General features: G+C 43.0%; 1 protein-coding gene across 1 annotated transcript in view; it reads left to right on the top strand.

Annotated features, from left to right (window-relative positions):
* AKAP12 (A-kinase anchoring protein 12) overlaps window positions 1-20812 on the top strand; it is a gene marked incomplete at both ends in the record, with an annotated part of 43910 nt that overhangs the window by 18964 nt on the left and 4134 nt on the right. Inside the window, 2 exons of the mRNA XM_079550329.1 lie at window positions 2644-6428; window positions 7156-8997. Coding sequence (XP_079406455.1) covers window positions 2644-6428; window positions 7156-8997 — 5627 coding nt within the window. The remainder of the gene's footprint in view (window positions 1-2643; window positions 6429-7155; window positions 8998-20812) is intronic.

Below are 20812 nucleotides of genomic sequence, written 5' to 3' on the forward strand. Positions count from 1 at the left end.
TCTGGTTTTTGCTCTACCTTTATCTGAGTCATGTCAGATGGAGACAGAGCATCCATATGTGAGAGTAAGCATGCTGGCATCAGTGCAGGTCTGAAGAGAAACAGGTGGGAGGCTTTGTCAATCTTGTTTACATGAGAGGAACTAGGATGCTTGGCTTGGGAACAAATCTATGTTCGACATTAAATGATAGGTGTTTAATTTCATAGCTGAGAAAAACAAACAAAAACTTATAGCACAGACAAAGGGAAGAAATACCACCTTATCTACCTGGGAAAGAAGAGGAGGAATTAATACCACTAAAAATGCTGCTGTGTTGAAAACAGTAGTACTTATAAGTATCTATGACAACAAAGTTTGGATGTATAAACAAATATACAGATATAGAGATAACTGTGTATCTATTTGTATACGTGTTAGAGAGTATATTAAAGATCCAATCTCCCTGTTACTAAATAACTAAAAAATGTGTTATGTACTGTAGTGTTGAAGAAATACCAATGAGTCTATGAATTCCCACTGAACCATGATAAGCTTCCTGTTCAAATTACGTAGTTTGATGGCAAGGAGAATACATTTTTTTCTGGACCTAAGTATAAATGAACACGGATACAAGAGCAGTTCCTTGGCTTTACCCTTATGTACGATCAGTGTACAACTACGTATGTTTGATTCATAACCTGACTCAGATGTGGATGACTCAATTCGGACATTTCTATCCATATTTGAAAAGTTCAGGGATCTGGGCTGTTATCAAAGGTCACACTTCTAAGTGAATCAGAATTAATGATTAAAGCAAGTAATTTTAAGTTGTTAGATGATGAGAAAAATAAACTGCTTTGCTTATGCTGGTTGGGAAGCAACAACCAGTAGGCTACTGATAGTGAATGTAAACATGATTTGTCACCTAGGCAGCTGTTACAAGCCTATAGACTTCATTTTTCTTTAGTTGTTTCAGCCCTGCCTAAAATACCTTGTCCTTGCTCTTATAAAGATGCAGCCCTTCCTAAGAGGGTCGTATACAAGTAGTGTTGAGGAAGCTTTTAAGTTGGAAGTGACCTCTGGAGCTCAGTGGTCCAGCCCTTGGGCAAAGGAAGGCTCACTGCAGTTGGATCCAACTTACAGATGGATCAAATAAATAATAAATCAATTTTGGGAATGCAGTGATGTATGTGCATTTGAAATCTGTCTCCTGCATACCCTTGTGCACTGAAGTACCACATGTGAAGCTTAATGAAGGGGACAGTTCTTTCTCCTAAGATGTTGCCTATTAACATTGGAATTTTTTTTTTTTTTTTAATTTTTTGGTCACCTTAGCATTCCAGCAAGAAGAGCATATTGCCTCATGCATGCCCTTTCACTTGCACCTGTTACACAAAGTTAAGCGTCAAGAACAATATTCAATTGAACTCCTGACAGGATCAAAGATGAAGAATCTTTTGGTACCTTGTACTTGCTGTGGACTTCAGTTTTGTGTATTGATCATCACACAATTGTTATTAAAATTCTGACTCTAACAGCAACAGTCTAGTGTTCATTTTTAGTGTGTGTTTGTGTTTAAATGGCATAAGTATCCTTGTTCCTCTCCAAAATTCCTTGGGGAAAAAGGTGTTGGACTTGCATTTAGAATTATTATAAGTGTGTTAATAATATGTAAAACAGTTTTACTTATCTGGGGGCATGGGGAACTTGCAGTTGTGCGCTCTAAGCTGGATGTGTGCTGGCTTCCTAACCCCCACATCTCAGGGGGATTAACTTGTATACCAGTCTGTAAGTTCCTTCAGCTCATAGCTAGAAGGAGTGATAACACAGAAATTGTCCCAGCAAGATTGAGAGGGTGTCTGCCAATATCCTGAAGGAAAAACTCAAACAGTGCTCAAGAAAGAGACAGTGCAAACACAGATGTGTGAGGACCAGAGAGTAGGATTTTACCTGCTTGCTTAGTAACAACCTCATTAAATTCGAGCGATGTTGAATTGCTGTAGATGATGCTCATGTCTGGCAATGGTGATGTGATCTATGGGACTGTTCCAGGATTTATGATCTTTAAAACAAATATGTTGTAATGCAAGTGTCCTGGGGTTTACAAGTTTTCAAGAAAATTAGGAAATTTATTTATCATGGGCATTTTCACATTTTTTCACATTTCACCATTCCTTTGGGACTGAACTGTAAAATGAGCTATCCTTTACTTGTTGTCAATTTAGGTCAGTATTTCACCCCTCCCACTCCCCAAGGTTTCCTTCTACAGGGAGAGGATTCTGAGCTTAACTTCAGAAATAATTACGTATGCAATTCTTTACATTCTTTGAGTAATAATTGGGTAGAAATTGAATGTTTGTCTCACAAATTTGCCCTGCAGTTCAACAAAAGAGAAATGCTGCAAAAGAGAAGAAAATAATGAGCTTAAAGGTGCAACTGCATATAAACTTTGAAAGAACATATACAGTGAAACAAGAAAGGAGAGGGATTAAAGTAATCTTTGATCAGAAAAAAAACTAGTTCTAAAATTTTTAACAGGACATAGAGGCAAACAGATAATAGAAAGTTTATGTTTAGGAAAGCTATGTGTGTGTATATATATATATAAAGGTATAATACAATAATAAATCAAGAAAGAAAATATTCTTTTTTTTTTTTAAACAGTTGAACAAACAGAACCTTCCAGTGTAACTCTGAAGGAAGACGACACCCAAACTATGGAGACAAGTCCATCTGACTCAAGCACTAAGGATGGTGTAGCTGCTGAGAAGGAGGATGCTCATACAGATAAGCGGTTGCCGTCTGTGGAAGAAGATGCAGAAGATGCTGAACATGTATCTGAGCCACAGTCTTATGACCTGGGCTTTAAAAAGGTTTTTAAATTTGTTGGATTCAGATTCACAGTAAAGAAGGAGAAGACAGGAAAGTCAGAACCAGTTCAGCTGCTTACTGTGAAAAAAGAAACACAAGTCACTGAAGGAGCTGATGATCAAAAAGAAGTCAGCTCAGAAGAAACAGTGATGCCTGAAGATGCACCCTCTGCAGAAGACGATGCCAAAGATGCACTGAAAAATGAAAAAACAGAAGATGAATCTCCTAAAACACCGGAAGCAAATGAGATGTGTTCTCAGTCATCTGCTTCAGCCACTGATACTGCCTCACCATTAAGAAAATTTTTTTCTCAGGGATGGACTGGATTTCGAAAAAAGAAGAGTTTTAGGAAGCCCAAGGAAGATGAACAACAGTCTCCTACAAAAGAAGAGCAAGAAAAAGAGGGAGCAACGTCAACGACTGAAACCAGTGAAAAGGAGAAATCAGAGTCTGAGAAGCAAGTTGACGAGAAGAATGTGACAACAGTAACCACTGAAACACAGGAGAAAGAGCAAACTGAAGATGAAAAGCAGGAGTCAAAGACTGCAACAACCATAGCATTTGATGCGAGTAAGAAGGAGGAGGTAACCGAGCATGATGAGCAAGATACAGCAGCAGCAGTTGCTACAGTAGGTGCCAAGGAGGGAAAAGCTGAAGATCAAGAAAGTAAATTGGTGGAAGTCTCAGAAGATCTTGGTAAAAAGGAAGAAAAAAATGAAGAAGGAGAGAAAGACAGTGAGGTGACAGAGAAACCACTAACAACAAAGTCAGCGATGCCTGTAATCACTGCAGATGTGAATGGAGAATTGAAAGTCCTACCTGTAGGAAAAGATCTGGAGTCAACGGAGAAATGTGAAATAAATGACAGAACTGAAATATCCTCTGAAGAGAAACTTGGAACAGCATTTTTATTAGCAATGGAAAGTTGTAGTGAAGATTTTAAAAAACCTGAAGGAATAGATGGAAGTAAACCTTTTCTACTAGAGAAAGAAAAGTTTGATGAAAAAACAGAGACAGCAGAATTGGAAATTTCACCCACAACAGAAGTTGTCACTGAAAAGTTAGAGACACAAGGAGAAGCTCAGGATGGAACCACAGAGAAGAAGGCGAGCAAAGAAGATGAGGCAAAACTGGCTCTGGATGCTGCTGAACCGAAGTCCTTTTCTACTTCTGAACAGTCATTTGATACAGAGGATGATCAACAGTCAGTCAAACCCACTGATGAAGCACTGCAAGGCAAAATTGGCACTGATGGTATCAAACCAGGCGAAATAATCACAGAAATAACTCCTGAGGAAGCAAGTGGAAAGAGGCCTCCAGAAGGTATCACAAATGAAGCTGAACTGCTCTCTTCTCAAGAGAAAGCTAAATTACAAGGCAGTCCTTTAAAGAAACTATTTACAGGTACTGGATTAAAAAAACTGTCTGGAAAGAAGCATAAAGGCAAAAGAGAAGAATCTAAGTTAGGAGAGCAAGGAGAATTAACTCAACACTTGTCAGATTCCCCAGATAGCCCGGAAGAACAAAAGGCAGAGAGTTCTGCTTCTTCTCCTGAGGAGCTGAATGAAATTCCTTCTTTGGAAAAATCTGTAGATGGAACACAAGTCTCAGAAAATGAAGATGCTGCAATTTCAGATGTGGAGAGAAAAAGAGAAAGTGTTACACCCTGGGCATCATTTAAAAAGATGGTGACTCCCAAAAAACGTGTAAGAAGACCTTCTGAAAGTGACAAAGAAGAAGAAGTTGATAAGACAAAGAGCATTGCAACATCAGTAACTGAAAATGCAGCTGAAGAAAGTCAGGTAGAGCTGAAAGAAAATGGAATGGACCAGAAACCAGAGAAAGTCACAGAAGAGCCAAAAAGAAAGGTTGACACCTCTGTGTCTTGGGAAGCTTTTATATGCGTAGGTTCTTCAAAGAAAAGGGCCAGGAAATCATCATCATCTGATGAAGAATCTGAACATAAGCTTGGTCAGGAAAGCCAAAAAATAGAAGAATCTGGACAGAGCAAAGAAACTGCAACGGATACGATTCTTACTAGCTCTCAGGAGAGCGATCAAGGACAAGGGAATTCCTCTCCAGAACAAGCCGGAAGTCCATCTGAAGGTGAAGGGATTTCAACATGGGAATCATTTAAAAGGTTAGTCACTCCAAGAAGAAAATCTAAAACGAGAATGGAAGAGAGAACCGAAGACTCTGTCACAGGATCTAGCCTGGAGCATTCAACATCAGATGGTGAGCCTGGAAAAGATGAATCATGGGTTCCGTTTAGAAAACTTATGCCTGGCCGTAGAAAGAAGAAGTCGGATGGGAAGTCAGAACCAACTCATCTTAAGCAAGCAAGAGAAGACGTGGCAGAAACAGCTGAAGAAGATTCGGATGTTCCAGCTGTTGTTCCTTTGTCTGAATATGAGGCAGCAGAGCAAGAGAAAATTGAAGCTCAGCAAGTAAAAGATGCTGAAGCATTGAAAGAACGAAGCTCAGAGGAAGAAAGAGTTGAAAAATCAGAAGACTTGCTAAGTGTTAAGCAAGCCAGTGAAGGGCTAGTACATGCAGTTACTGTTAGTGTTGTGGAAGGGGAAAGAGCAGTTACCAGCATTGAAGAAAGGTCACCATCATGGATATCTGCTGCTCTGACAGAGTGCATTGAGCAGGAAGAAGAGGAGGAGAAAGAAACTGAGAAAGTGCTTGAATCAGAAGTTGTTGTAGAAGAAGCGATGGTGGTTGATAAGACAATGCCAGAGATGAGAAAGGATATAAGTGATGATGCCACAGCAGGTGAGCTAGAATTAACCTCAGAGGCAGTGACTGCTCTAGAGGAGACAGCAGAAGCTTCCTGTGCTGAGGAAACAATGGAAGTGTCCTTTGCTGAAGAGACAACTGAAATGGTTTCTGCTGTTTCACAGTTGATAGAAACTCCAGATACCACAGAGGAAGTTACGCCTGTACAAGAAGTAGAAGCCACTGAACAAAATTTGAAAGAATTAGACAAACAGACACAAAAAGTTCTTCATGAAGTTGCTGAAAGAGTTAAGTCTTCAGATGTAGCACAGCTGGATTCTGAAAGAACTGTAACAGCAACTGTAATTTCAGCTGTACAAGAAATTGAGTCAGAAATGAAAGATGATGCTAAAGATGAGAAAATTTTAGGGCAGGGAACGGTTTTGCTTGAACAGCCCTTGAAAAAAGGAGAACAACTGGAGGATGATGTTCAGCCTCTGAAAGGTGCAGGGAGTGTTCAGGATGAAAATGGCATTGAAGAGAGGGTACACGAACGTTCAGAGAGAAGTGAAATATCTGCTGCAGTGAAAGAAAGCACAGAAGGATATGAGAATGTGGATGTATTGGGAGATGAAGGCCGGCAGCAGACCTGTGAAGAAGCAGATATAGAAGACCATGAAGAAATAGCTGAAGTGCAGAGGACAACAGAGGAACCCTCATCACAAGACAGTGAAGCAGTAACTCCCAAGGAGGAGCAATTAGTAAAACAGAAGCCTTCAGAACAAGAGAAACTGCCCCAAACAGACTTGACAGTAGATGGGAGGAGAGAGGACCACATTCCAGAAGTGCAGGCTGAAGTAAGTACTACATAAAACACAAATGTTGATCTGTCAGGGGAAAAAAAAAAAAAGATATTACATCTGATTTAGAACGAGGTTTTGGCAATATCCCTATCAAAGACCTTTGTTGTGTAGCAACTTAAGTTTGTTTTCAGTGAGACAGATGCACAGAGATCCAGAAGAAGCAGCTGCAGATGCCTGTGCTGCAGAGTGTGGTGGATGTAATTCCTACAGAAAGGGGGTGGGTGATATTGTGCATGGATCAGATGGTGCTGAAAAGAATTGTCTTTAGTATGCAGCACACTGTGACTGAAGATATTATATGAAAACATATAATACAGCCAGGATCCGTATGATACCTTTACATAGCAGCTGGTATCTTCAGTCATAGGCATAGACAGTTGCAGCTGAGGCACTTGTGCAAAGGGAGGAATAGAAATCACATCACTATCTCCATGTCATGCAGGAGTTACTGTGACTGATTTGTTTCTACCTTCTTCCACCATATTTTTGGCTTAGTCTATGTTTCAGGTGTGTTAACTGTCCATTCTTTCCTGAGCTGTGTCCTGACACACTGGACATGCTGGGATCTTAATGGCCCACTAAACTCAATGTCATCAACTCACATCCTTCCCATAACCCTACTCCTTTCATGGTCTTATATTCTGCTGCTCTTCCGTCCAGACTGTTCTCAGTCTCCCCCAGCTCACACCCCTATTTACAGGTCTGTTACTGTTCTCTATAGGTACAGAAGATCGAAGATGAAACCTCTGAGTTAGGATTTACAGGTGAAGAGCCTGCAGAACTTAAGGGAGAGGGTGAAACACTCCCCGTGGGACCAGTGTGCACAAAAGCAGATGTCACAGAGGTCCTTGTCAGTCCTGAGGGTCAAGATGAAATTCCTGAGTTACACTCTCAAGAGCAAACTTGTACCGAAGCAGTTCCTAGAGAGACACCTGCACAGGGAGAAGATGGTGTTGTGCTCCATAGAGTAAAGAGCACAGAAGTCATTGCTGCTGAGGTCCCGATGCACAGTGAGGTAGAAGCCTCAGCACTTACTTCAGAGACAACTGTCTCAGAAGCAGCTGAAGCTGCTGAGCAGACTGTGAAGGATGAGGATGGCAGGCAGATTGCAGCAAAAGATCCTGTCCCTGTCCCTGTCCTAGAGCCAGAATGCATAGAAAAAACAACTGAAATCCTCTCCCAGAATGATGAAATCAAAGGTGGTAAAACAGAAGAGTCCATGCTCAAAACTGAAACACACTCGCTGTCTGACAATGCTCTCACTGAGCACCCTCCCAAGACTGAAGAAGACAAATCTACTGTAGCATCAGCATGCTTAGATGTCACTGAAAATGGAAGCACCATCTACACTGACATAAGTCCTAAGACAAGTGAAACACAGAGCAGCTTAGCTGAAGAAAGGACTGCAGAAACAAAACAAGAACTTGCAGAAATCTCAAGCAGTCAAGACTTTAAGAAAGAAGAAAACGTAAATGGGCAGATGGAAACAGACAAAGAAGAATTTGAATCTGGAAAACAGGAAGCTGTGAAAGATGATGAATGTTGTTCAACAGCTGTCCAGCAAGAAGTTTTCTCTGTGCAGGAGGAAGGCCATGACTCTGCCTCCCCACCAGCTGAAAGCTCAGAGGCTCTGGAAGTGCCTGTAGCAGCTGCAGCAGCTGAAGAACATGTTGTAGCAGAAGCTGCTACGCCCACAGGCATGACAGCCAAAACTACAGACCCCTTGGCAACTACACCAGAACAAATGGCTTCTAATGAAATCTCAGCTTCTACTCTTGACTATTCAGGCTGTGAGACTGCAGAGCATGGTATTGTGGAAGCAACCCAGCCTCAGGTAACTCATGCTTATGTTAATGGAATATCAGAGAAGCAAGAGAGTTTCCAGAGTATGGATCAGCCTGAAGAAAACGCTGCTCCTTTAAGTGACGGTCTCACTCTCCCCCACTCAGAATCTGAGACGGATGTTGTTCCATCTGGGACTATAGAGTCCCAGAGTACAAAAATTGTATTGAATGTCATCCAGACTGCTGTTAACAAACTTACAGAAACGGAAGAGGCAGCTGCCTTAGAGTCAGAACAGCACACTAAGTCCAGAGGGAAAAGCCCATCATTCACGACTTTACCTGAACTTTTGGAAAGCACGCAGGTAGATTACCAACTCCCAGTAAAAGAAGCGGCTGCAGAAAAAACAAAAGACATGCTGTTAACTTCTGAGGTGCTGGAAGACAGACCAAGTCAGAATTCTGACTTTGTAACTACTCCTGAAGACATTTCAAGGGAAAGTGTGAGAGTTCAAAGCTCAACATTAGAACTAAGTACTTCAGAAGATTCAACCAAAGACCTCCTAGACATACACCAAGCAAAATTGAAGGAAAAGGAGATTGGGAAGGTTGTGGAGATCTCAGACCAATATATAGGTAGGCAAACATGTGGAGAAAGGGAGGAAGATGGTCACTCACCAGTGGAAGATGGGAAAAAGCAAACGTGGCAGGACGATGGTTGCCAAGAAGACACAGATTGTGATGGTCCCCAAAGTCAGAACTCGGCTCCTGAGGCTCTGAATGTAAGTAGTATTCTTAACCAGCATTTTCTTACCCTTTGCAAAGCAGATTTGGGGATTTCTGCAACTGCTCTCTTATTTATTTATTTATTTACTTTTCCCCTCCCTTATTCCAGCAAAAGATAACTGCTTCCTACTTTAACTGGCCAGAGATTCCTCTCCACACTTTTTACTGTCTCTCGGGCTACTTAGTGCCTTCCATTTTTCCATAAGATACTCTCGCGTAAAAGATCTTTGTCTTGACCTGTAGTTTAGGGTAATGTTTCTAGGGGGTAAAAAATGTGATTTCCAATTTTCCTAGTTTAAACACTTACAATATGAGTATGTATGGGATTTAATCCACGAGCATGATTTCATGCTAACGGTTTTTAAAAGAAAATTTTAAAGGAGGTTTATGTTGCCTGCCATGGTAAAATTGAAGTGCTTAATTCCCAAAGCTCTTTGCTCTTCAGTGAAATCTGAATCAGAAAAGGTGACAGTTATAATCTCTCTTGCAGGTATTTAGTATGCTTGCTTAACTAAGCCAGGTGACTGTCTTCAAATCCATTTCTAAAACTACTTGAGAAAGATACTAAGATGCTCTTGAGATAAATTGTAATTAATAAAGCTTTTTTTTACTGCCTTTTCTCTTTCAGATGTGCTAAGGATCCATGTGGTGTTTTGAGAGATACCAGTGCTAGAGAACAACTGACAATCCTGTGAGAGAACCAGGAGCTTATTTCACTACCCTTTATTCTTGGATGTTAACACCTGCTCTTTTGAAGACTTCACCTTTTTTTGTCATTAAAAACCAATGCCTTTAATATTGGGTATATCCACACACGTCCCATTCGAAGGTCATTTGCCTCTGCTGAAAATGTCCCATTTAGACTGGAGATGCACATCAGAGTGAATGGACAGACCACTAAATTTTGTGCCAGAGTTGTTACCATTCCCTCACTTAACGTGTCCGTCCTGTCTGTCCCATCTTCTTGAATTCTTCATTCATCACTAAATCCCCTAATTCCTTTCTGCAGTCTCCCTTACTTCCACCATCTTCCGTAGCTGCCTTGATTTGACCAGAGAGTGGCCACAGCTGCTGCTCTACTTCTGTGCTGAAGGGAAGAGGAGAGCTGACTGAAGAGAACACATGAGACTTATGGCTGACAGAAGGTGCGTCTGTCAAACAGCAGGAACTGGATCATGCACAGATTCTTGAGCAAGGTGCTCAAGATTGCTGCCTTTCAGTCCCATTCGGGTATCTATCTGTTCGGTTGTGTTTGTGCAGGCCTGATTTAGTCAAAGTTTATTTCTACAGTGTAGCTTGAAAGGAGGTTGACAGTACTCTTTTTCTGTTGTTCAAGACTACAGGTTTCAGGACTGGACTGTAATGTGTTGAATATTTATATGTATGTCCTAATCTCAGTTCTGATTTTAATGTAGAGCTCTGATACTTATGTACTGTTTAGGCGTACCCTTAAAGGAATTTTGTAGAGTAGCCTGGAGAGGAAATTGATATTGGTGGAGTGAAATTCAATAACATATAGTTTCCTATTTATTGTTCCAGGTTTTCCCCTTGTAAAATCTCTCCGAATCTTGGCCGTCATGCTTTGAATATTTATATGTAAATCCTAAGCCCAGTTCTGATTTTAATGTAGAATTATGACATTTCTAAAGACAAAAGGAGAGCCCTGACCTGTTTTGGATCTAGCTATGCTGACCAACGTCCCTTCAACTTGCAGTCCTCTCAGGTTTCTGAGAACCGTTCAGGCTTACCCCTTTGATGCTGTCTTGCTCATACAACAGCCCCAGGTGTACCACAACCCAAAATCACACCTTGCTCTTTCCAGTCTGCTCAGTTCTGTTCACAGCCCCATCCATCCCCAAGACATTACCTCCACCCATGTCATCTAATACCCATTCTGCATACAAGTATCCTCCTTTTCCAACCCAGGCTTGAACCTCTTTCCCATCACAGCATTTCCCATTTCTTGAGATCCTTGCTGCTCTTACCAATTCCCTGAAGGGGGAGTAGAAAGGAGGGTAAGAGATTGGTAATGAATTCTGCCTTGGATTGCAAAAGACTGAAGAAAAGTTTGGAGTGCTGAGTTCCTAACAACCTTCACCTAAGGTGGGTTGGACTGAGAGCAGCTGCAGACTGGGGTGAGCAGGGTGATCTAAAGACAGAAAGAAGCCTCACTGAGATGCCTGTCCCCAACAGGAGTAGGTCCTTCCTTTTGTTTACATTGGAATCAAACATGGGGTACAAGTCAACCCTTTCAGCTCTGATTTCTAAAGTGAAGGTTACAGATGGCACTTTGTGAAACCGATGCCACCAAGTGAACAATAGCTCACTATCCTACCTGTATAGTAATTTATTTTAAAATCAACTCTTAGTGTACAAATGCTCTTGTTACAGCAGGTGCACGCCTCTCCTCGGGGCTGCACATACAGCAAGCAATGTGACTGATTGCACTGGTGTGATTGCACCATCTGGTGCTGCCCTGTGTGGAAGCATCAAGAGATTTTTCTTTACCTCAGAGCAAACTATATAAATATTTAAAGCCGAACAATGTGGTTTCAAACAATCCAGTCCGTCTTTGTCCATTGGTAGTGGCAGCTTTTCCCCCTAGCTTTGGGCAATTCCAACAATCTCTGTTGGTTTCCACAGGTTTAAATTGCCTTGCAAGTTAATCGTGCTCTTAATAACACCTCACAAGTGCAAACTTGGCTGAATTTGTACAAATTGTATACCTATGTACGTTAAGCCATATTGCAATAAATGCAGCAGGTAAAATGAAATAACAATAGCATGACCTGTGTAATCCCAATTCTTATGTTTGTAGCTCCAAAGCTGTTAATAATATGTAAAGTTAATTCTTGTCTGAACCTCATTTAAATAAAGCTAGCTTTATCACAATGTAAATTGTCTGTTGGTAGTAATTGGACAGGCAAGTGCTTAAACTTGCTCGTTTTCTCCATTAATCCAGGGCCTAGGTAAGCAATGCAACAAACATAACTGTAAAACAAGTACACAAGCTTCTTGTAACTGACAGCTAAAAAATATCGTGCCTGAAGCCACGCTGATGGTGCAAGGAGCATGGCTCCACCTAACGATACTACTTTGTTCCGGTGTATTGCTTTGGCCTCTGAAACTCTCATTTGAGACTGTGACTTCCAGCTTGTGCTTAAAAGCTTGAAGCTTTCTCAAATCCAATGTATTGGGTTATCAAATCCGATTTTTGTTTTTAAGGTAGATTTTCATTAATTAAATAAAGTACAACTAAAATTTGTTCTAATGTGTGTATGCGTTGTTGTTCTTTTTTTTCAGCTTAATCTGTTGTTGCTTTATCTTCAACGAGTTCTATTTGCTCCTGACAGCGTATTTGTTGTTGACTGACATTCAGCTTTTGATGTGAATTAAAGGAGCTCATTGCAGAACTGAACTGTTACTTGGGTGTAAGTTTCTCTGAAACGTGCCTGGTAAGATAGTTCAGAAAACTGAAGAAAAAAGCTCTGTTAAATTCAGAATAGGTAACAGTTTTCAGTAAGCTAGGAAGAAAAGTTAGTGAATCGTACCACACTTGAACTCGTTTTGTGCAAATTGTGTGTTTGTGTTCTTGTCTCAGCTATGAAGCTAAGATGCTAAATCCATTACCAGTAAATACCTGCACCGGTCACAGGAAATGCAGGTGCTGAAGCATTCAGTGCAGGATGCTGTTTCCTCCTTCCTTTCATATTACACCTGTGGGCTCATATTGCAGGTGCCTAATGACTGCCCAGCTCAGCAGCATCAGCAGGAACAGACCAAAGCAACAACTCCCACCAGACTGTGCCTGAGGCGCACAGCTGTAGTCCTCTGCCTGTCCTTGTGCAAAGTTTATGTATTTATGCTATCCTGTTACTCGTTAATATGAGGTCTCCAAACGGCCATTAGCATAGGGACTGGAGACTATGTAACCTGAAGCACAAGAGCCTGTTTTGTTGGAATAGCTTGAGTATCCTGGCTATTAGCTCAGGCTATGGAGTGGATCTGGATGTCCTGTTTGGATCAGCACATGTGTGAAGCAGCTGTGTGCACAGAGGGACCTGCATAGCCTGGCTGCAGCAAGTGCCTGGGGATGAGCAGGCAGCCTGCCAGAAACAGGATGCCTGAGATGGTCTTGTCTGCATGCCCCACACTGGAGCTTTGTTGTTCACAATACCGCCAGGAGCTGGTGCCCTTCAAGGAAGGGCATGGCTTGGGATGGAGAGGAGAAGCCCAGTGGGACAGTCAGCATTGAGGCTTTGAGTCCTAGCCTTGGGGAGATGGATGAGATATGTGAACACTTCCACAATGCTAACAAGATAGAAGTTTGACCATCACCATATTTGTATCTAACGTGGGACCGATGACACTTTTAGTTGGATGCTAAATTTAGTCTTTACCGAAGTGAGAATGAAAGATAACATGTGAAAACCCATGTCTGTTCTGCTCCAAAATTCTCTTGGAAAATTTTTAAAATAGGATGAACTGTTTTATGAAGTTTCTCCAGTTCCTTCTGTGGGCCCTGGGTCCTGCATTGGTACAGTCCCTGCCCTGCATGAGCTGTCTCTGCCCAACAAGTGGTGCTGCACTGATTTCTAAACTCATTTCCAGGAGATCATCAGCAGATAGTTTTGGGGTCAGAGGGGTTGCTGCCCTGTTTCCTGTAGAAATGGCTGTACAAAGTGAGAAGCTGACACACACTTGCCTGTACTGACATGTCCCTCTTATTGGTGGTAGCCTTGAAGGCTACACACTGTTTTTTGTTGATCTCCCAGACAGTGTTTTCATATTATTTTATGAGAAAGACCAAGAATTATGAAGACAAATGTAACCTGCTCAGTACTCTGGTTGTGATATGAACTCTTTAAACAGCGCTATTTGCTGAGCAATCTTGAAGATCACATTATTCTCTTTGGCATAGAAGTCTCCCTGCTGGGAAAATACTTTTATTGGATTTTTGCATAATCTGTCTTGATCCTGCAATTGGATTTAGGCTTGCACATTCTCTCTGCTCCCCATGGAGGAGACAGTTAATGCCTCACAGATGAGGGGAGGAACCTGCATCTCTGTCAGTGGCAGCTGTGGCAATAGCTGGGCACATTGCCTGCCATTCTTTCTAGAAAGATATAGCTCATCCAAAATAAAACAAACCAAACCTTTAAGCCTGTATTCATATGGACTGGTGGATGCAGGCTTATATTTGCTATGGCAGCATATTGACTAGGTTGAGATTATTGTTCTGTTTTCTGTCATTCATAACTGGTAGCTGCTTGTGGTAAGAAGAGACAGAGAGCTTCTTTCTGTGTATTACTTCTGAACATCTCATAAGGCCTGGACTTTCCTGTCAACTATTTTTGATCGTGGCTAACATACAGGGGTAAAGCAGTGACGTGCTTTGGCAAGCCAGCCCATTACATTTCTATGGAGTACTATAGAAATAAGGGACTTTGGCACTCCTCTGAAAAACCATTTAACTTCTTGGATTTTGAGTTGTGAGCTATGCAGTATGTTGATTAATTGTCCCCACTGAGGAGTGAAGTACTACCAGCAGGCAAGTGGCAGTGGGTTTTAGATCTGCCAAATAAGACTTAACGGCACCAGATAAAGGCTTTATGAACACAGTGGCATTTCTGTGATGAAACCTTCCTAAAAAATATGTCTGTACATGTACACATGTATAACACCATTAAAAACAAAAAGAATCTGTTCATATCCTTAAAGCAATACTTTGCAACATATCAGAACTGCCGTGCAGCTAGTGCTTTCCCTTTCTGCAGGAAAAGGTAGGAGTGGCAGCTTTTAACATCTGATAAAAACAAGAAGTACAAAAGTATCTGGACAACTAATTAAGGTCTGTTAAAGTCTATTAAGTGTAAAGTTCAGCGGAGCTCCGTTCTTCCCCTCACTGCTATTTTCTTGTGTAATGGAGACATTGGAACTGACTAATGGGTCTCATACTCTGGGTAAAGGACACAGACCAATGTTTGGGAGGCCACATGTGAATTTTAAGTAAGTTAGACTGAAATATTAATGATTCTCCAGTTTAGAAGAGCTTAAAATAGACTGTCGGATAAGGAGCGCTGAGGTTTGCCTGTCTTAATGTTTCAGTGAGAAATCACTGATGCTACTTGATTCTGTTGTGAGTCCAAAATGTAACCAAATCATGGGAACAGAGAGTTGAAGAAAGAAGACAGCCTTATTTGTAGGCAGAAGGAAATGCAGTAGAGGGAGTAGCAGCGATCACGGTTTTTGCCCCAAGCTTGGGAAGGAGGTGGTCCGTGCTGGAGGAGGGACACTTGAAAAGTAACTACCCTACCAGACTGCCTGTCAGGAATTTGGTAGCTTACATGGGTGGAAGGGAATACTATGTTAATTCATGTAAGAAAATCCACCGAGGGATTTCAAATATGCAGAAACCACACCTAAGGCAGGAAATCCCAAAACTGAGGCCAGGAAAACAAACATAAATATATGGGGAAGTACCACATATGCTTGTCCCACGCTTACACCCTGCTTCAAGTACCCACTTACAGCCACTGTTTAAGGCAGGATTTAACAACACAGCAGTGTTTTATAGCGTGCTATTATGGTGCTCTCACCTGCTGGAGTCCTTTGGTACCAATGTATGCCTGAATTTAGTGTAAAGGTGGGAGGGAATGGGTTGTTCTTCCAATTTTATGCTGTTGGATTGAGGTTGGCTGGCATGTTTCTCCTCCCATCCTTTCCTCTGTTTTCTAGGTTTATTAAACAATTTTTACTCAGGGAAAGCTAGAACTTGGAAGAGCACAGATCATGGCATCTGCTCCTCCCGTACCCAGAGAAGCTGGCAATGTAACATTTCTGCATCCAGCAGGAGCCCTCTTTGCCCCTGCACACTCTCCAAGACCACCATGTCAGGGAAATAGAGGACTCTAATGCTCAGACAGAGCTGAAAGAGAACAAGCTCTTTAGTGGCTGTGTGATTCAGGGTGACTAAGATACAACGTGCAATATACATGGTATACACGTAAACACAAGTTATTCAACAGAGCTCAGGGGATAAGGTATTTTATGCCAGCTGTTTTCAAGAAACATTACACTGCCTCTATAGTAACACCACTGACACCAGGAGCACCTGTCTCCTCCATTGCCTTGGATCCCTGGTGCCATGGGTGCTGACAGTAGCATCCTCTGTCATGCAGAGATTTGGAACCCCCAGATCACACTTCTCCATTTGTTAGCTACACCTAATTAAACCAGGTGTTGAGAAAAGTCCAAGAAGAAAGGTGTGAGTTCCTTTCATTTACTTTTAATCAGATCTGTGGGTATCTGTTGGGTTGTGGAATTAGAGGCAGCTCCTAATCATCATAAACATACAGATACACAGAAATGGAGGGAATCAGAGAAATAACAATAGGTGGGGAACCTTGGTAACTTAATTGGTGGTAACCTAATTGTTGAAAACCTAATTACAGCATGCTAAATTGGCTGTTTCCTGAGACCATTCAAGGATGTGAAACCTATCAGGATGAGTCAGCAGGGAAACTCCCCAGAAAACTTTGCCCATTAAAAGGGCTGGCTGCCTTCAGGGTACAGGGCTCGGATGGAAGGGGATCAGCAAGAATGTTTTGGGATTGTGTAGGAACTGATTATGAGGTTTTTGAAGAGGAGTGTGGCAACTGTTATGGATTGTTAGGGGGTGTGTAGTGGAATGACTGTTAATAGAGGAAGAAATTAATCAAGGTGGATTTGAATGGGACCATTGTAGGAAGGAGTATAGACATAGAAGGCTGGTTGAAGACATAGAAGGCTGATGTAGAAAGTCAGCAACTTGTCTGACTGAGCTGTGCTTGATCACCACAGCTGATCCTTGTTCTGTTTAAATCTGATTTCTGACCACCTTCAGTGTGCCTGGCTCTCTGTTTCACAGTTGTAGGTGTGTCAGCAGCTGGGAGCTCTAGGGGTTTCTTGCGCTGGTGCTAGGATAGGGGCCCAGGGTGCTGCTGGACAGACTGGGGCTCTGGTGCCAACAGTGGGTGTGATCTGTATGGAGTGGGGCTGTATTGCACCAGCGGGGGGGGGGGGGGGGGGGGGAGGAGTAGGATCAGGCCACCTGGGCTGTTCATCTGAGTGCATGCAGGTGGGTGCTGGCTGGTAAAGACAGCAGTTTACACTGTCTGTGTTAACTTCAGTGCCTGGACATCTCCGTACTTGTAAGAGTGCGTATGCCTACCCCCACTAGCAGGATGTACTCAGGCTGTCTCCTCTGTGGCTGTGGTGCTGCGGTCCATCTGTTGCAGGGATGGACAGTACCGAGGCCCAGAGATGCTGCCCTCGACCTTATGCTTCTCTTGTGTAGGTGGAACTGAGCACACAGGGAAGTGCCAGGGTTTTCCCTCTCCAAAACTTCTCTGCCTCCAGGCCGTTGGCTCGTGGCTCCCTCCCGGCAGCACAGCCGGCAGACGGGGGGGACACAACTCAAGGCTCTCTCCCTTCCATCCTCTCTTCACCCAAGGCCGGGTGTCCCGTCACTCCTGGGCGCTCCAGGGGTTGCTCACTTTGCTTCATGCAGCCCGCCAACACCTTCTGCCTCTTCCTACAGGAGAACGGCACCACCTAGCGCTGCCTGCCTGCTGCAGCTCTCGGGGGTCCGCGCTGCCCAGAGCACGGTTCGTGCCGATAGCAGCAGGGCTGGGACAGAGAACCATGGACACAACCTAGGGCTGCTCTCTGCATAAGTACCTCCTCAGCAGGTTCTGATCACAGCCTCTGAAGTGAGCCCACCAGCAGTCAGGCTGCTGAGACTCCTGTGCTCCCGGGCTGTCACAGAAGTGGCGAAGGAAGGATGAGAGCTGTCCCCCTTCAGCTGGCGGCTGTTCCGCTCATAAGTGCGTGAGTGGTTTTGTGAGTTAATGAGCGAGCGAATTAATGAAGCAACAACTTGGGGAATTAACAATCTGGACCAGCCTATTGAAAGGAAATTGAGCCCTTGCTAACAAGCTCATGATACATGGAGTGTGTTGCTCAGTGAATTTGAGAGGCACAAATGAGCTGTGGCATTTTGTCGGTGTCAGAATCTGGATCTCTGAAATGTCCTCCTGGTGGGGATGAGCTACTTTGTCATATCAGCTGGGGCAATAGGTTATGAGTAAGTGTGTGTTTGTTGTGGTAGCAAATGAAAAGCTGAACAGTAAAAATAAGTGGAAGACCAATTGGCAAAAAGAGGGACTGTGAAACCTTAAGTGAGTTTTGTCTTGCCTAGAGGGCCGCTGCATCGATGCTGATGAAACCTGGCATGAGTTTGGCAGATGGTGGCCTTCCCCCCTTCAAAGAGGAAGAGAGGTGCTAATTGCTGGCTACTAGGCAGGAGTTGAAGAGACTGTATGAGTGAAAGAGGAAAACAGAAGGAGTACTTGGGAAGTGGCGTGTGTATGCAAAATAGTTTGTTCCAAAACTTCAACCCTAGCTAACTGTAGAAGGGTGCAGGAGGAGATTGCTGGAAGCCACACTAGTGGACCCAGTTCAAGTCAGTTTTGTCCTGTGTAATGGGGACATTTAGGATCTATTGCACCCTGAACCCCTCCCCTGAGGGAAGACTAGCAGCGATGGAGCTCTCTCCCCCTAACTCTGCACCAGTAATACCAGTAATACAAAAGACAGGACAACAGAGCACTCCTGTGGGTATATAAAACCTGCTTCCCTCTATAACAACTACTAGATGCCACCCTTTCTGCCTTGGTGCTGTGTAAGTCAGCTTGCAAACTATCTTATGGAAAGTCCCTGGTTTAGTAGAATCTGAGAAAGCAGATCTCATCATCTCATGAGCCAGGCAACCCTCCCTCCAGAGGAAGAGCTAAAGAGCAGTTGATTGTGAGCAGGGACATCTCAATCTCCTAGCAAACGGAGCAGAGGGAGCACTGAAATCATTAGCCTTAGCCAGGCTTAGGTGTTAACACTTTCCAATACCATAAATGACAAAAAAAAAAAAAAAAAAAAAAAAAAAAAAAAAAAAAACAAACAAAAAAAACAACAAAAAAAAAACCACCAAACAAAACAAAGCAAAAGAGAAGGATATTAGCTAAAGTAATGGAAAAGAGCTGCCATGTCCCTCTATGAAAAAGGGAAAAATAAAATGGGGAAATAGAGGAGCACCCACATCACTACTAATGTGGATACGATAATTGTGTTTAGATAGGTAGGGAGTTCTCTCTGAGACAATTAATTTGGCTGACAGCTACTGTTTCACATAAATAGACTGAGTTTTCCTCATTAACCCTCCATGACAGTCCTCTGGGATCTCTATCCAGGGTGACAGTGACACTATAACTTATGAAAGCAATGAGCAAGCCAGAGGTGTGAGCTCGGGGATCTGACATCAGTCTGCATTGGCAGTGAGCCACGAATATGCAGACAAGTGCTGGGACTTGATGCAGTGGCAGTGTGAGCAGCTGCTCCTTGCACTGTGAGGATTCAAGTTGTAATGTGATGATCATGGTTAACGATCACTACTTTGCAACAATCCCTATTGACACATGAGCCCAAACATGGTTGACAAGGACACTTATGAAAGACTGCCTCCCTTCACAAAACAATTTTTTCCATCAGAGGTATCATTGGGAATGTCACCACTCACTCACTGGCTAGGCTGTTTTATTCTTAGGTTTCCACAGAATCTTAGGTGTGGATTTGGTCATGGGTCACCCATAGAGAAAGTAGTAAACAGGGACAACTCCACTGCTTGCTTCATACTGATGCCAACTGTCTTCATGGTAAATTGATGAAACAGCTGAAAGAAGAGAGCCTGATTGGTAAGTCTCATCCCCATAAAGCTCTCCTGTGTGGCCTGCATAGCACCCTAAGGGCAAATGGCAACAAACCTGCAGATCACTGGATGCATTCAATGCCAGGCTGGATGTGGCTCTGAGCAGCCAGTTCTAGTGGTTGGTGACCCTGCACATAGCAGGGATGCTGAGACTAGATGATCATTGTGGTCCATTTCAACCCAGGCCATTCTATGATTCTGATTCTATTGCAGAGCCCTGAGTGCTGCTGCCAAACTGCTCATCATGGCTGTTTCCAGCATAATTGGTATAGGCAATCTTTATTTAATGAACTTCACGAATGAATTTCAGTGGATGAAAACTATCGATATGGAAGTAGAAGAGGCAGACAGGAGAACTTTTGCTTTCATCTGGCAAGGGTTCCGGCGTTCTATTTACTCGTTTCTCACGAGGCATATCACAGCCCCACCACTTTTCATGGTGCTTCGGCCGAAGAGCTGGAAACATTAATATTACCACCAGAGGTCACTGTAGGGCAACGCATCAGAGGTACCTTAAAAGACGGCCGCTTGGCAGCTGCGAGCACTTGCCCTAACACTCCTGCGGTTAGGTAAAACCGAAAAAAAAAGCCCAACAAAGCTAAACAGCCGAGCATCCAGTGAGAAATGAATCTTCTGGGGAGACAGAGTGACGGGTGGGAGAAGAACTGTCCCTGCTGAGGTACTACCCAATGGTTACATGTGCTTCAGAATAAGAGGAGCTATGTGCTGTGCTGGGGACTTTGTGATCTTGGAGAGTATCTGTTCTGGGAATTATTATAATAGGTTGGCCATTCTATAATTTACTATAGAAAACAAGAGCCTGAATCCTGCAGCAGCACTAGGGGGAATCAATGAGTGATAGAAGCATGTGGTTCCCTGCTGCAGCATACAGTGGTGTCTATATTCCCTCCTCCAGGGAGGCTTGCACTTTGCTCAGCCTGGGATGTTATGAAGAGATTGCTCAGGCTTCTCTGACCCTTGGTCTATTACTCTGTACAGTACATATGTCC

Source organism: Tetrao urogallus (assembly GCF_951394365.1).
Source record: "Tetrao urogallus genome assembly, chromosome: 2".
Taxonomy (NCBI): Eukaryota; Metazoa; Chordata; class Aves; order Galliformes; family Phasianidae; genus Tetrao; species Tetrao urogallus.